The sequence below is a fragment of the Dromiciops gliroides genome, chromosome 4 (genome assembly GCF_019393635.1).
Source record: "Dromiciops gliroides isolate mDroGli1 chromosome 4, mDroGli1.pri, whole genome shotgun sequence".
NCBI classification, from domain to species: Eukaryota; Metazoa; Chordata; class Mammalia; order Microbiotheria; family Microbiotheriidae; genus Dromiciops; species Dromiciops gliroides.
This window is the reverse complement of record NC_057864.1, coordinates 217,158,469-217,172,698: the sequence shown is the minus strand read 5'-3', so window position 1 is coordinate 217,172,698 and position 14,230 is coordinate 217,158,469. Positions and strand designations below refer to the sequence as shown.

The window sequence follows — 14,230 nt, the reverse complement described above, 5'->3', positions numbered from 1 at the left end:
TATACCAAGTAGTTAACTACAAGGTAGTCTGGATGGAAGAGACAGAAAGGAAGGAGAGGGAAGGAAAGATAATGGGAGAGGAGGGGGAGGGAAGAGAGAGGAAGGAGGAGAGAAAGGGAGTAGAAGGAGTAAAGGAAAGCGGGAGGTAGGGAGAGACGGGGGAGGAAAAGACGGAGAAAAGGGAGGAAGGAGGGAGAGAGAGCTGAGCTGGAAGGGAACGGCATAAACAAAGGAAAAATGGTGCCCTGGGAGGAATATTGTTTTGGAAAGTTACAGGGAGGGGGGGCGGCTAGGTGGCGCAGTGGATAGAGCACCGGCCCTGGAGAACCTGAGTTCAAATTCGACCTCAGACACTTCACACTTACTAGCTGTGTGACCCTGGGCAAGTCACTTAACCCTAATTGCCCTGCAAAAAAAAAAAAGTTACAGGGAGGGGCCGACTGCCACAAAAGACAAAACGGCGGAAGTCGGCGGAAGTCCGGCGTCTGGGCCTTCCCAGCCGGGAAATTTCAGGAGCGGACCCACATAAGCACCCCCGGTATTCTGCGCCGCCCCCGCCCTGGCGCCTCACGCCTAGTGACAAGACTTAGGGGTGCAGGAGAGGAAGTAAACAGGGCGCGGCTTCTAGGGCAGAGGGGACCCTGGGCTCGCGCCTGCCAGGCAGCCCGCGCAAAGAGCCCTGGGACTCCGGGCGTTCCCGGTGTGCGGCGTGCCCGGCTGCCTCTGGAAGTGACGTCCCCGAAAGAGACGGTAAAGTCAGACCATGGCCTACGAGGCCCTTGGGCCACTACAGCGGGAGACTCTATCCCGCTGGGAACGGTAATGATCCTGATTGGGGAGGGCGAAATCACCTCCCTGATCCTTGCGTTGCTGATTTCGGATTCAGTGGAATCCCGGCCAGACCAGGGGACGTTTCCAAGCCCGTCCTGTCAGGCTCTGCTTCCGGTGGGGGCCTAGGAGAATGGTGGGCCGCTCCTCGGGCCCCTCCCACTGCCGCATCGCCTCTGCGCGCATGCGCCGGCCACCTCGATTGCGGAGGCACTGGCTAGACGCCTGGGGGCGTTTCCCTGAGTCCCCCTACCCGAAGGCTAGGGAATGTACTCCCCTCATCCTCCATCCTCGCGACCTTGAGGGCCTCCTACCTACCTACCTACCTACCTACCTACCTACCTACCTACCTACCTACCTACCTACCTACCTACCTACCTACCTACCTACCTACCTACCTACCTACCTACCTACCTACCTACCTACCTGTGTTTGGAGCAGGGCTTAGCAGGGAAGGGAGAGGTTTCCAGCTCTCCCGTGTGGCCTAACGACTTAATAATAATGATTAAAAGCGTTTGTATAGCCATTTAAGGTTTGCAAAGTACTTTTACGAACATCTCAATTTATTACAACCTTGCGAGGGAGGTACTTTTATTATCCCCGTTTTGCAGGTGAGGAAACTGAGGCAGATAGAAGTAAAGTGACTTGCCCAAAGTCAAACAGCTAGTTAAGTGAATGACGTTGAATTTGAGCTCAGGTCTTGCTCAGGTCCTTGAAACCCCTTCCCTGAACTCTCAGGGAAGAAGTTGAGGTCAGGTGAGATTTTGGGAGGGGAGCCTGAGGACTCTCCACAATAGACTGGGGTGGTTAAGGTTCATAGACACCAAGAATAGGAAGGTAACTTAAATACTATATGCATGTATGTGTGTGCTACTCTTTGCCTCAGTAAGTAAACCTTTATTTTTTAATTTTTTTTTTTAAGTGAGGCAATTGGGGTTAAGTGACTTGCCCAGGGTCACACAGCTAGTAAGTGTTAAGTGTCTGAGGCCGGATTTGAACTCAGGTACTCCAGGGCCGGTACTCTATCCACTGCCCCAAGTAAACCTTTATTAAGCACCTACTATGTGCCTGGAATACAAAAAAAAAAAAAAAAGACTAGACAGTCCCTACCGTCAAGGAGCTCATAATCTAATGGGGGAGTTGTTGTTCAGTCACGTCTGACTCTTCATGACCCCATGGACCATACTGTCTTGGCAGGACCGTATTTTCTTGGAGTGGTTTGCCATTTCTTTCTCCAGTGGATTAAGGCAAACAAAGGTTAAGTGATTTGATCAGTTAAGTGTTTGAGGCTGAATTTGAATTCAGGTCTTCCAGATTCCAGGCCCAGAGCTTAATCTTCTGAATCACCTAGCAGCCTCCTAGGCAAATAGAGGGAGAGTATTCCAAGCATGGGGAATAGAGAAAAGAACGGAGAGTGTCTTTTTAGTGGAACAGCAAAGAGGCCAGTGTCTAGGTTGAGGAGTAAAGTGTAAGAAGACTTGGAAAGGTAGGAGGAGGCAGGTTATGAATGTCAAGTAGAGGATTTTGTATTTGATCCTCAAGGTGATAGGGACCCACTGGAGTTTATTGATTAGGGTTGGGGACCAGTTTCCTCAATTGTAAAATGGAGATAATAACTGCAGCTACCTTGCTAGATTGTTGTGAAGATCAAACGAGAGAGCATTTGTAAAGTGCTTAGCATTGTGCCTGGCTCTTAGTATGTGGCATACAAAAGCTTGTTTCCTTCTCTCCCTCCTGCCTTCCCTTCCTTTGCATTCCTAGTCTGGCTATGTAACCTCAGGCAAATCTGGGTAAACTCTGAGTTGCTGTAAAGGTACATGTCTGTATTAGTAGGGGGCATTTTTTCACCTGGGAGTCTACTACTACCCTATCCTTTTTTATTTTTATTTTTAATATTTTTTTTTGCAGGGCAATGAGGGTTAAGTGACTTGTCCAGGGTCACACAGCTAGCAGTGTCAATTGTCTGAGGCTGGATTTGAACTCAGGTCCTCCTGAATCCACTGTGCCACCTAGCTGCCCCCTTTTTGAAAAAAAAATTTTTTTTACTCCCTGTCCTTTTGCAATAATGGATAGATGTATGAATAAAGCATAGTTACTAGTACCAGGAACTGTACTAAATTCTGAGGATACAAAGACAAGCTAGCAAAATAATACCTGTGCTCAAGCTTATAGTCTAATGGGGAGAAAGAAATAGCGTGCTAGTGGGGCTGCTAGGTGGCGCAGTGGATAAAGCACCAGTCCTGGATTCAGGAAGACCTGAGTTAAAATGTGGCCTCAGACACTTAACACTTACTAGCTGTGTGACCCTGGGCAAGTCAGTTAACCCCAATTGCCTCACTTAAAAAAAAAAGAAAGAAATAGGGTGCTAGAAAGCAGAATGGGTGGTGATAGGTGAAAGAGGCAGAGTTAGAGTTGAAGGAGGAGGGAGAATAATAATAGTATTTATGTAGCTCTTTGTAAAACCTAAGGCTCTCTCTGTACACTAACTATAATTATTATTATAGGTTACTTCTGGTTATCACAACAATCTTGTGAAGTAGGTGCTTATTATTTCCATTTTACAGATGACAAGATGAGAGAAATTAAGAGACTTGTTCCCAGTATCAGCTAGTAAATGTCTGGGGCAGGATTCAAACTGGTCTTCCTGAGTCTGTCTAGTGCTTTATCTACCATGACACACAGCTGCTTACTTTATATATGAGAACTAGACATGACACTGGGTTGTTTTAGACCTTTTTTGTGTTACGGACCCCTTTTGCAGCATGTTGTAAAACCTTCTCAGAATAATGTTTTTAAATGCATAAAATAAAATATTCACTGTTCCTCTAGTTTTCACAGTCCTGTAAGATAGATTATATATTTAAGCCTTGTTCCATGTATAAAATAATCATATTTTAAGCTCTTGACCTTGAACAAATCACCTAACCCTCTCTGGGCTTTAGTTTCCTCATCTTTAAAATGGGAGGGTTGGATTAGCTGACTTCCAAGGTCTCTTCTAGTTCTAAGTCTCTGCTCCTATGATCTATACCAGAGGTATCAGATGCTCATATGGCCCATAATACTCCTGAGTGGACTCTGCCCAAAGTAGGTTAAAATGTAATTGGGGGGGCAGCTAGATGGTGCAGTGGTTAAACCGCTGGCCCTGGATTCAGGAGTACCTGAGTTCAAAGCCAGCCTCAGACACTTGACACTTACTAGCTGTGTGACCCTGGGCAAGTCACTTAACCCCCATTGCCCTGCAAAAAAAAAAAATGTAATTGGGAAATATTTAACAAAATACATAAAAAGTCAATGTATGACCTGTAGGGATCCTTATGGACCGTTTAGTCCCCCTCTTCCCCTTCCTTCTCCCTAACCCCCTTTCTGTTTGAGTTTGACACCTTTGATCTACACCAATCCCCACATTCTGCTGATGAGAAAACCAACACCTAAAGAGGCTGGTGATTCGTTCAGAGAAACACAGTTGGCAGAGCTTGGCTTCAGGTTTAGTTCTGACTCAGCCCTGTTCTTCACTAACTATGATTAGGGTGTGACCTTTTCAGTCAAAGTAATGTACTTAAGACATCTTAAAGTTTCATTCCTAGAACTGGACACAAGTTAGGGACTTGAAATGTTTTTAGAATGAAAGTGGAAATCTAGATGAATGAGAAGTTTTTACCTGATATGTTAAGTTCTGAACATGGATGGGGAATTCTTCTTTTGTTATTGGAAGGGACAGGAGTATGGCCTGTGGGTCTAGTTTGATGTCTCTCTTCTTTAAACCCCACAGGGAGCAAGCACAGCTGAAGGCCAGTGTCATTGACTGGGATACAGAAGCGTGGCAGCGGGATTCAGATTTTGCTGGTCTGCATCGGGTCGGGGGTGTTGATATATCTTTCATTAAAGGGGATGATGTCAGAGCCTGTGCCTCTCTAGTGGTGCTCAGCTATCCTGAGCTTGAGGTAAAGTCCAGTGGGAGCAGTGCTACGAGTCCCTGGTCTGAATTAGGATGTGACAGAAGTGCACAAGGAAGAAAGGTCAGGGCAGAAGCAAAAAGATACCATTTAAAAAAAAAATTGAAACCTCCTGTTTCAAGAAAGCAGGCATTGGAAGACAGTGAAATTGAGAACAACCCAGGCTGAAGGAGTTCTATGTACTTTTATATTAATGAACAGTATGTACATTGTCAGATAAAGAGGCTTCTAGAGAAGCAACTAGGAAAGCAGCTTAGAGAGGCAGCACTGTAAAATTGAAAGCTGGAAGGATTCTTAGCAATCTAGTCATTTTACAGATCAAGAAGCTGAAGTTTAAGGAGGATAAGTAAATTTCCCAGTGCCTCACAGGTTGTAAGTTGCAGATCCAGAATACAGATTCAATTCTCCTAACTCCAAATTCAGTTGTCTTTCCACTACACCGGGGCCCATGAGAAAAGCAACATTTACCAAAGAATATTGGAGTTGGCAAAGATTCCCTTTGACAGTACACCTGAGGGATGGCCTTCTGGCCTATGCTTAAATAGCTCCATTGCCACTCGCTCCCAATTGTGGATTCTTAAATAGCACTAGTTTTGTTTTAATTTTCTTTTTTTATCATTAGGAACATTACAAGCATCACTAAATACAAACATTTTCCTATATAAAGCAGAATAGGGAAAGTACTGCATATTTACAGCTTGGGTTGTATTTATTTATTTATTTATTTGTTTTTTTGTGTGTGAGGCAGTTGGGGTTAAGTGACTTGCCTAGGGTCACACAGCTAGTAAGTGTAAAGTGTATGAGGCCGGATTTGATCTCAGGTCCTCCTGAATCCAGAGCCAGTGCTCTATCCACTGCGCCACCTAGCTGCCCCTTGGGTTGTATTTAAATGGAAATAAAATGAAAATACTAGAAACCTAGCAAAGAATAAATTCTGAGTGGGCTCGGCAGATTCCAGGGTAGATGTTTAAAAAAAATGATAATGACAACCAACAGTTCTTTGGCAGGGGAAATTAAATACCAAATGTAACATAGTAGTTCTAACAATTCTAACGGCTTCTCTGTGCCCCATTTTGAACTTTTACTTTTTCTGTTTTGTTTTTTTTTTAATGGTTTATGGTTGCTCTCCAGCCCAGGGTCCCACAGCTAATAAGTGTTTGAGGCCAGATTTGAACTCCGTAAAATGAGTCTTCCTGACTCCAGGCCTGGCACTCTATCTACTACTCCACCTTTTACTGCTCCAAATTCTCTCCTCCCTTGCTTGCCTTCGATATAGGTTATACATATACAGTCATGCAAAACATATTTCCATGTTAGTTATGTTGTGAAAGAAAGCACAGACAAAAAAAATCCAAGGAAAAAAAGAAAGTACAGAAAATATATGCTTCTATCTGCAGACTCCATCAGTTTTTTCTATCGAGAGGGATAGCATTTTTCATCTAGTCCTTCAGAATTGTCTTGCATTATTTTGATGAGAGTAGCTCAGTCATTCACAATTGATCATCATACAATATTGCTGTTACTGTATACATTGTTCTCCTGGTTCTGATCATTTCACTTTGCATCTATTCATGTATTTCCAGGTTTTTTTTGAGAGTATCTTGCTCATCATTTCTTATAACACAATAGTATCCCATCACACTTATATAGAACAACTTATTCAGCCATTCCCCAATTGATGGATATGCCCTAAATTTCCAATTTCTTTCTACCACTAAAAGAGCTGCTGTAAGTATTTTTGCACATATAGGTCCTTTTCCTTTTCCTTTTAAAAAAACATCTCTTTGGGATACATACCTAGCAGTGGTATTGCTTGGACAAAGGGTACATAGCTCTTTGGTTTTGTTCCAAATTGCTCTACAAAATGGTTGGATTAATATACCATTTCACCAATAGTGCATTAGTGTCTCAATTTTTCCATATCCTCTCCAACATTTGTTATTTTCCTTTTCTGTCATATAAGCCAATCTGATAGATATGGGGTAGTAACTCAGAGTTGTTTTTTTTTTTTTGTCTTTTTTATTTATTTATTTTTTTGCTGGTAAGTGTCAAGTGTCTGAGGCCAGATTTGAACTCAGGTACTCCTGAATCCAGGGCCAGTGCTTTATCCACTGCGCCACTTAGCTGCCCTCAGTAACTCAGAGTTTTAATGTGCATTTCTCTAATCAGTAGTGATTTAGAGAATTTTTTATATGACTATAGAATTTTGATTACTTCATCTGAAAACTGCCAGTTAATATCCTTTGAACATTTATCAATTGAGGAATGGCTCTTATTTCTATAAGTTTGACTCAGTTCTCTATATATTTGAGAAATTAGGTATTTATCAGAGATAATTGCTATAAACTTTTTTCACAATTATACTCTCTCTCTCCTTTCACTCTGTCCATTCTCAAAAGTGTTTTGCTTCTGACTTTTACCTCTCCCAATTTATCCTCCCTTCTATCAGCACCCCCTGTCCCATTTCTCTTATTCCCTTCCACTCCTTACTTTCCTGTGGAATAAGATAGATTTCTATATACAACTGATCATGTATGTTATTCACTCTTTGAGTGTAAAATTCTTTGAGAATAAGGTTCAGGTACTCACCTCCCCTGTATTTCCCTTTACTGTAAAAGGTCTTTTGTGCCTCTGTTATGTTATGCTACCCTATTCTGTCTCTCCTTTACCTTTCTCCCAGTGCATTCTTTTTTCTTACCCCTTAATTTTTTTTTAAAAGATAATCATCCCATCATATTCAACCTGTGCTTTTTATGTATACTTCTTCTAACTGTCCTAATAATGGGAAAGTTCTTAGGAGTTACAAGTATTTTTTTCTCATGTAGGAATATAAATAATTTAACCTTATTGAATCCCTTATGATTTCTCTTTAGTTTACCTTTTTATGCTACTCTTGAGTTTTGTTTTTGAAAGTTAAATTTTTTATTCAGCTCTGGTCTTTTCATCAGGAATACTTGAAAGTCCTCTATTTCATTGAATATCCATTTTCCCCCCTGAAGGATTATACTCAATTTTTCTGAGTAGGTGATTCTTGGTTATAATCCTAGCTTGTTTGCCCTCCAGAATATCATATTCCAAGTCCTCCAGTCCTTTAATGTAGAAACTACTAAATCTTATCCTGATTGTGGCACCATGATATTTGAATTGTTTCTTTTTTGACTGCTTGCAGTATTTTCTCTTTGACCTAAGAGTTCTGGAATTTGGCTATAATATTCCTGGGAGTTTTCATTTTGGGATCTCTTTTAGGAGGTAATTGGTGGATTCTTTCAATTACTATTTTACTCTCTGGTTCTAGAATATCAGGACAGTTTTCCTTGACAGTTTCTTTTTTTTGATGGGGCAATGGGGTTTAAGTGACTTGCCCAGGGTCACACAGCTAGTGTCAAGTGTCTGAGGCCGGATTTGAACTCAGGTCCTCCTGAATTCAGGGCTGGTGCTTTATCCACTGTGCCACCTAACTGCCCCAATAATTTCTTGAAAGATGATTCTAGGCTCTTCTTTTTTTTTTATCATGACTTTCACATAGTCCAATAATTCTTAAATTCTCTCTCCTGGGGGGCAGCTAGGTGGCACAATTGATAAAGCCCCAGCCCTGGATTCAGGAGGACCCAAGTTCAAGTCCGGCCTTAGACACTTGACACTTACTAGCTGTGTGACCTTGGGAAAGTCACTTAACCCTCATTGGCCCACAAAAAAAAATTAAATTAAATTCTTTCTCCTGGATCTCTTTTCCAGGTCAGTTGTTTTTTCAATGAGATAGTTCACATTTTCTTCTATTTTTTCATTCTTTTGGTTTTGTTTTATTGTTTCTTGATGTCTCATGGAGTTATTAGCTTCCAGTTGCCCAATTCTAATTTTTAAGGAATTATTTTCTTCATCGAGCTTTTATATCTTTTTTTTGATTTGGCCAATTTTACTTTTTTTTTTTATCATAAAAGTATTTTATTATTTTCCAGTTACATGTAGAGATAGTTTTCAACATTTGTTTTTTTGGGGGGGGCGGGGCAATGGGGCTTAAGTGACTTGCCTAAGGTCACACAGCTAGTAAGTGTCAAGTGTCTGAGGCCGGATTTGAACTCAGGAACTCCTGAATCCAGGGCTGGTGCTTTATCCACTGCACCATCTAGCCACTCCCAACATTTGTTTTTATAAGATTTCTAGTTCCAAATTTTTTTCCTTCCCTCTCCCTCCCCAAGACAGCAAGCAATCTAACAATTTTTTTTTTAACATTTTTTTGGGGGTAGGCAGGGCAATGAGGGTTAAACGACTTGCCCAGGGTCACATAGCTAGTAAGTGTCAAGTGTCTAAAGCCAGATTTGTTTTGGGGGTTTTTTTTGTTTTGTTTTTTGCGGAGCAATGGGGGTTAAGTGACTTGCCCAGGGTCACACAGCTAGTGTCAAGTGTCTGAGGCCGGATTTGAACTCAGGAACTCCTGAATCCAGGGCTGGTGCTTTATCCACTGTGCCATCTAGCTGCCCCCAACATTTGTTTTTTTTTTTTTTTTTTAGGTCAAGCAGTTTGACTTTATTAGCCAAAGGCAGGTCTGGCCCCCTAAGTGCTCTTGGGTGGGCGGGTTCGCTTCTTCTTCACCACCACTGGCTTCTGGCTCCGCAGGATGGCACTGGCCCGGCGCAGAGCGGCCATGCAGAGATCTTTCCGGTATTTGTTCTTGCGGATGATGTGCCGGACACTGTTGAGCGTGGCCCGGGCATTTTTGTTGATGGTGGTCCTCACATAGGAAGTGGCGGGCTTCCTCTGACCTGCCCGGGCGCTTCAGCATCACCACGATGCCCTTGCCGTTGGCGGCCGGCTCGATGCCCGTTGTAGCGGAAGGAGTTTCAGGCCTTGAGGTTGTTGGGCTCGGTGCTGTACGTCTGCTTGTTGCGCTTGATGAGGAAGCTGGAGCAGTTCCGGAGGACCATCCACTGCAGATGCGCCGACATGGCGGGGGCTGCTCTCGCGGCGACTCCCGGAGATGGAAAAGGCCAACATTTGTTTTTATAAGATTTCTAGTTCCAAATTTTTTTCCTTCCCTCTCCCTCCCCAAGACAGCAAGCAATCTAACAATTTTTTTTTTTAACATTTTTTTGGGGGTAGGCAGGGCAATGAGGGTTAAAGACTTGCCCAGGGTCACATAGCTAGTAAGTGTCAAGTGTCTAAAGCCAGATTTGTTTTTGTTTTGTTTTTTTGTGGGTCAATGGGGGTTAAGTGACTTGCCCAGGGTCACACAGCTAGTAAGTGTCAAGTGTCTGAGGCCGGATTTGAACTCAGGTACTCCTGACTCCAGAGCCGGTGCTTTATCCACTGCGCCACCTAGCTACCCTAAAACCAGATTTGAACTCAGGTCCTCCTGAATCCAGAGCTGATGTTTTATCCACTGTACCACCTAGTTGCTCCCTGACAATTTTACTTTTTAATTTTTTGCTGGGAAATTGGGGTTAAGTGACTTGCCCAGGGTCACACAGCTAGTAAGTGTTAAGTGTCTGAGGTTGGATTTGAACACAGGTCCTCCTGAATCCAGGGCCATTGCTCTATCCACTGCACCACCTAGCTGCCCCACAATTTTACTTTTTTTTTTTTTGGTACAATTTTACTTTTTAAGGAGTTTTTTCTGCAGTGAATTTTTGTGCCTCTTTTTCCATTTGACCAATTCTGCTTTTCAAGGCATTCCTTTTCTTCATTGAATTTACCCTATTTTGTTTTTTAAGGTGTTATTTTCTTCAGATTTTTCTTTTTGTGCCCTCCTCTGCCACGCTGTTGACTCTTTTTTCATCATTTTTTTGCATCACTCATTTCTTTTCCCACTTTTTCCTCTCTTGATTTGTAACATCCTTTTTGAGCTCTTCAATGTCCTGAGACCAATTCATATTTTTCTTTGAGGCTTGGACATAGCAGTTTTGACTTTGTTGTCTTCTGAGTTTGTGCTTTGAAATTCCTTGTCACCATAATAACTTTCTATAATCAGGATCTTTTTCTGCTGCCTGATCATTTTTCCATCCTATTTCTTGATTTTTAACACTATGCTAAAGTGGGACTCTGCTTCTGGAGTGGAGGGGGCACTGTTTGAAACTTCAGGATTTTTCATGCAGCTGTTTTTAGAGATAATTCTTGGGACCTGTAAATTTCCAGTTCTTTCAGGGTGGGGTGATCTAGGGAGAGTTGTGTTTACTACTCTCCTGGCCTGTGCTCTAGCCTATAAACAACCACAAGCATTCTTTTCTACCCTGGAACCGGCACCAGGGTTCTCATTCCCCCGCAGCTACAAGCTCTGGTGTACTAATGCTCCTCCTTGCCCTGGAACTGCAATGCAGGACTGTGACCTAGATCCAAGTATGGGCAATGCAGTAGTAAAGAGACCCCTGTAATCTCCTTCTGAGCAGTTGTCTGACCCCCTTATCATCTGTGGACTAAGAGGTATGGAAACTGCCACTGCTGTCACTGATTTAGCCACCCCCAAGGCTTGTTGCTGGTTTACTGGGGTGGGGCCTGTTCTGGACTGTGCTTTACTCTCACTCAGGTACAGTAGGCCTTTTCTGCCAGCTTTCTAAGTTGTCTTGAGCTGAAAAATTGTTTCACCCTATTATTTTGTGATTCTACTGCTCCAGAATTTGTTTTGAGGCATTATTTATTTAGTTGTTTGTTTGTTTTTGTAGGGCAGTGAGAGTTAAGTGACTCACCCAGGGTCACACAGTTACTAACTGTTAAGTGTCTGAGGCTGGACTTGAACTCAGATCCTCCTGAATCCAGGGCCAGTGAGGCATTATTTAAAGTTGTTTGGAGGTATTTTGGGGAGAGCTCAAGTGAGTCCATGCCTTTTCTCCACCAACTTGACATCTAGTGGAGTCTAGTGTGAAATAAGGCTGGGAAATTAATTTGAAGTGAGATTGTGGAGGACCTTAAATGGTAAGCTTAGAAATACAAATTTTACCCTATAGGCAATAGGGAAGTAATTTTGTAGGAACGGAAGATGGTCAGATAGGAGTATTAAGAAGGTTATTTTGGCAGCATTGTGAAAGATGTATTTTAGAGAGGAAAGATTGGAAGCAGGGGGATCAATTTGGAGGCTATTACAGTTATCTTAGGTGATGAGGGCCTGAATGTGCTGGTGGCAGAATCAACAGGCCTTGGCAACCAACTGGGTATGTAGGATGAAGGAGACTAAAAGGTTTTAGTCCTCGATGGTAACATCAGAAATAGTTGGGGGTGGAGTATTGATTGATTTCACTTCTGCATTGATTTTTGCATTTGCAGTTCCAGCTGGATATCCACTTAAAGCTTTCTATCTAGCAGGCAATTAAAGATGTGGGACTGGAACTCAAGGAAGAGATTAAAGTTAGATATATTGATTTGGGAATCATCTACGTGATGTGTTAGTGGAATCTAGAGAAGATAACCAAGGCAGAGTATATAGAGACAATAAAGGAAGGGGAAAGACAGAGCTTTGGGGAACCCTCATAGGGGATGGAAGAAGTTGATGAACCAGTGAGAAAGACTGAGGAGGAGTCATACCTGCAGAAGAACCAGTAAAAAAAAAGAGTGTCATAGGAACCAAGGGAATGGAGTAGTGAGAAAGAAGGGATTTCTAGCAGCATCAAATGTTGTACAAGTGAATGAAGACTGAGAAAAAGGCTCCTGATTTTGGCAATTGAGAGGAAAGATCATTGGTGAATTTGGAGAGAATAGTTTCACTAGACCGGTGGAGCTGGAAGCCATTTGCAAGGGGTTGGGGAATAGGAGGGTAATGAGGAAGCACAAGTGGAGATAACTCCAAAAATATAGCAGTGAAAGGGAAGAGGATAGCAGGGGAAAGGAAGGGTATTTTTTGGAATAGCAAAGACTTGCATATATTTGTAGGCAGTGAAGAAGGTGCCAATAGAGGAGAGTAATGATGGTAAAGAAAGAACATAGTTCATGTACTAAGTTCCTGGAGGGGATATATCAAGAACATAAGTGAAGGGGTTAGTATTGGTAAGGAGAGCCACTATTTCCTTTGAGACTGTTGGAGAAAAGGAAGAAAAGACGAGGAAGGAATTACAAAGGTCTTGAGCAATGTAGGGTGGGAGATAAGAGAATTATAATTTCTCACCTCAGGTTTCTCAATAAATTAGCAAATGAGATTGTCTCATAGGGATGGAAGTTAGGTGTTTGAGGAGAGAAGTGGACTGATAGGGAATCAAGACTCTCATTTTAATTTTTTTTTTTTAGGATAAATGGGTCTGAGGTTTCTATTTTAAGGTTATTTCAATTTGCATTTATCAAAGAGACAGCATTTTTCAACTGGTTATTTTACTATTTGTATCTTCTTTTCTATTGGTGTGAAGTCACTTGATATTCTAATGACTATATTCATGTAATTCAATTGAACACATCTTGACTAAATATCTACTTAGAAAATGCATACAGTTCTTGCCCTTAAAATTTCCAGAATCAAAAAGTTAGAGAAGGAAGCTCAGAGACCTTGTCTGAAGTCTAATTTAGACCTGCCCAAGGATTCATTCTATAATGCCCTGCCCCCAACAGGTATATAACAGTTTAGGGGGAGGCTTCAATTCACTATTTAAAGATCTCCACTGGTGGGAAACCTAATACCTTTCTTTTTTTTTTTTAATGTATAAGGTATTTTATTTTTTCCGTTGCATGTAAAGATAGTTCTCAACTTTTGTTTATACAAGCTTTACAATTTCAGATTTTTCTCCCTCCCTCCCCTCCCTCCCCCCCTCCCCTAGACAACAGGTAATCTGATATAGGTTATATCTATATATCTCTATACATATAGATATAGATATATACACATAATAACATTAATCCTATTTCTGTATTAATCCTGTTACAAGAGAAAAAATCAGAGCAGTGATGCCAAACCTCAAAATAGAAAAAAAAAAACAACAGCACCCAAAACAAAAGAAATAATATGGTTCAATCAGCATCTATACTCCACAGTTCTTTCTTTCTTTTTTTTTTCTTGGATTTGGAGATCCTCTGCTATCATGAGTTCCCTGGAACTCTTCTGTACCATTGCATTGGTGAGAAGAATATAGTCCATCACAGTAGATCAACACTCAATGTTGATGATACTGTATACAATGTTCTTTTGGTTCTGCTCATCTCACTCATCATTCAGGCAATAAATCACATAAATAAAGACATATAAACAACTGGAGAAATATTAATTGCTTATGAGTAGTTCAGAGCCCACATAAAAATGACAATTCTACTAAATTAATTTACTTAGTGTCATACCAATCCAACTACTAAAGAATTGTTTTGTAGATATAGAAAAAATAATAACAAAATTCATCTAGAAGAACTAAAGGTCAAGAATATCAAGAGAATCAATGAAAAAATGTGAAGGAAAGTGGCCTAACAGTACCAGATTTCAAACTATATTACAAAGTGATAATCATCAAAACAGTTTGGTACTAGCTAAGAAATAGAGTGGTGGATCAGTG

The 14,230-nt window shown here is 41.6% G+C and overlaps 1 protein-coding gene and 1 pseudogene across 4 annotated transcripts in view; one reads left to right on the top strand and one right to left on the bottom strand.

Annotated features, from left to right (window-relative positions):
• The first annotated feature begins 470 nt into the window (after positions 1–470).
• Positions 471–14,230, top strand: part of ENDOV (endonuclease V) — a 50,947-nt gene continuing 37,187 nt past the window's right edge. For 2 of the 4 annotated variants that reach the window (XM_043999307.1, XM_043999308.1), the window contains exons 1-2: positions 471–819; positions 4,598–4,769. In XM_043999307.1, coding sequence (XP_043855242.1) covers positions 764–819; positions 4,598–4,769 — 228 coding nt within the window. In that variant the 5' untranslated portion in view covers positions 471–763. The remainder of the gene's footprint in view (positions 820–4,597; positions 4,770–14,230) is intronic. The other 2 variants (XM_043999310.1, XM_043999309.1) reach the window with 2 other exon arrangements.
• LOC122752503 lies at positions 9,288–9,767 on the bottom strand (annotated as a pseudogene).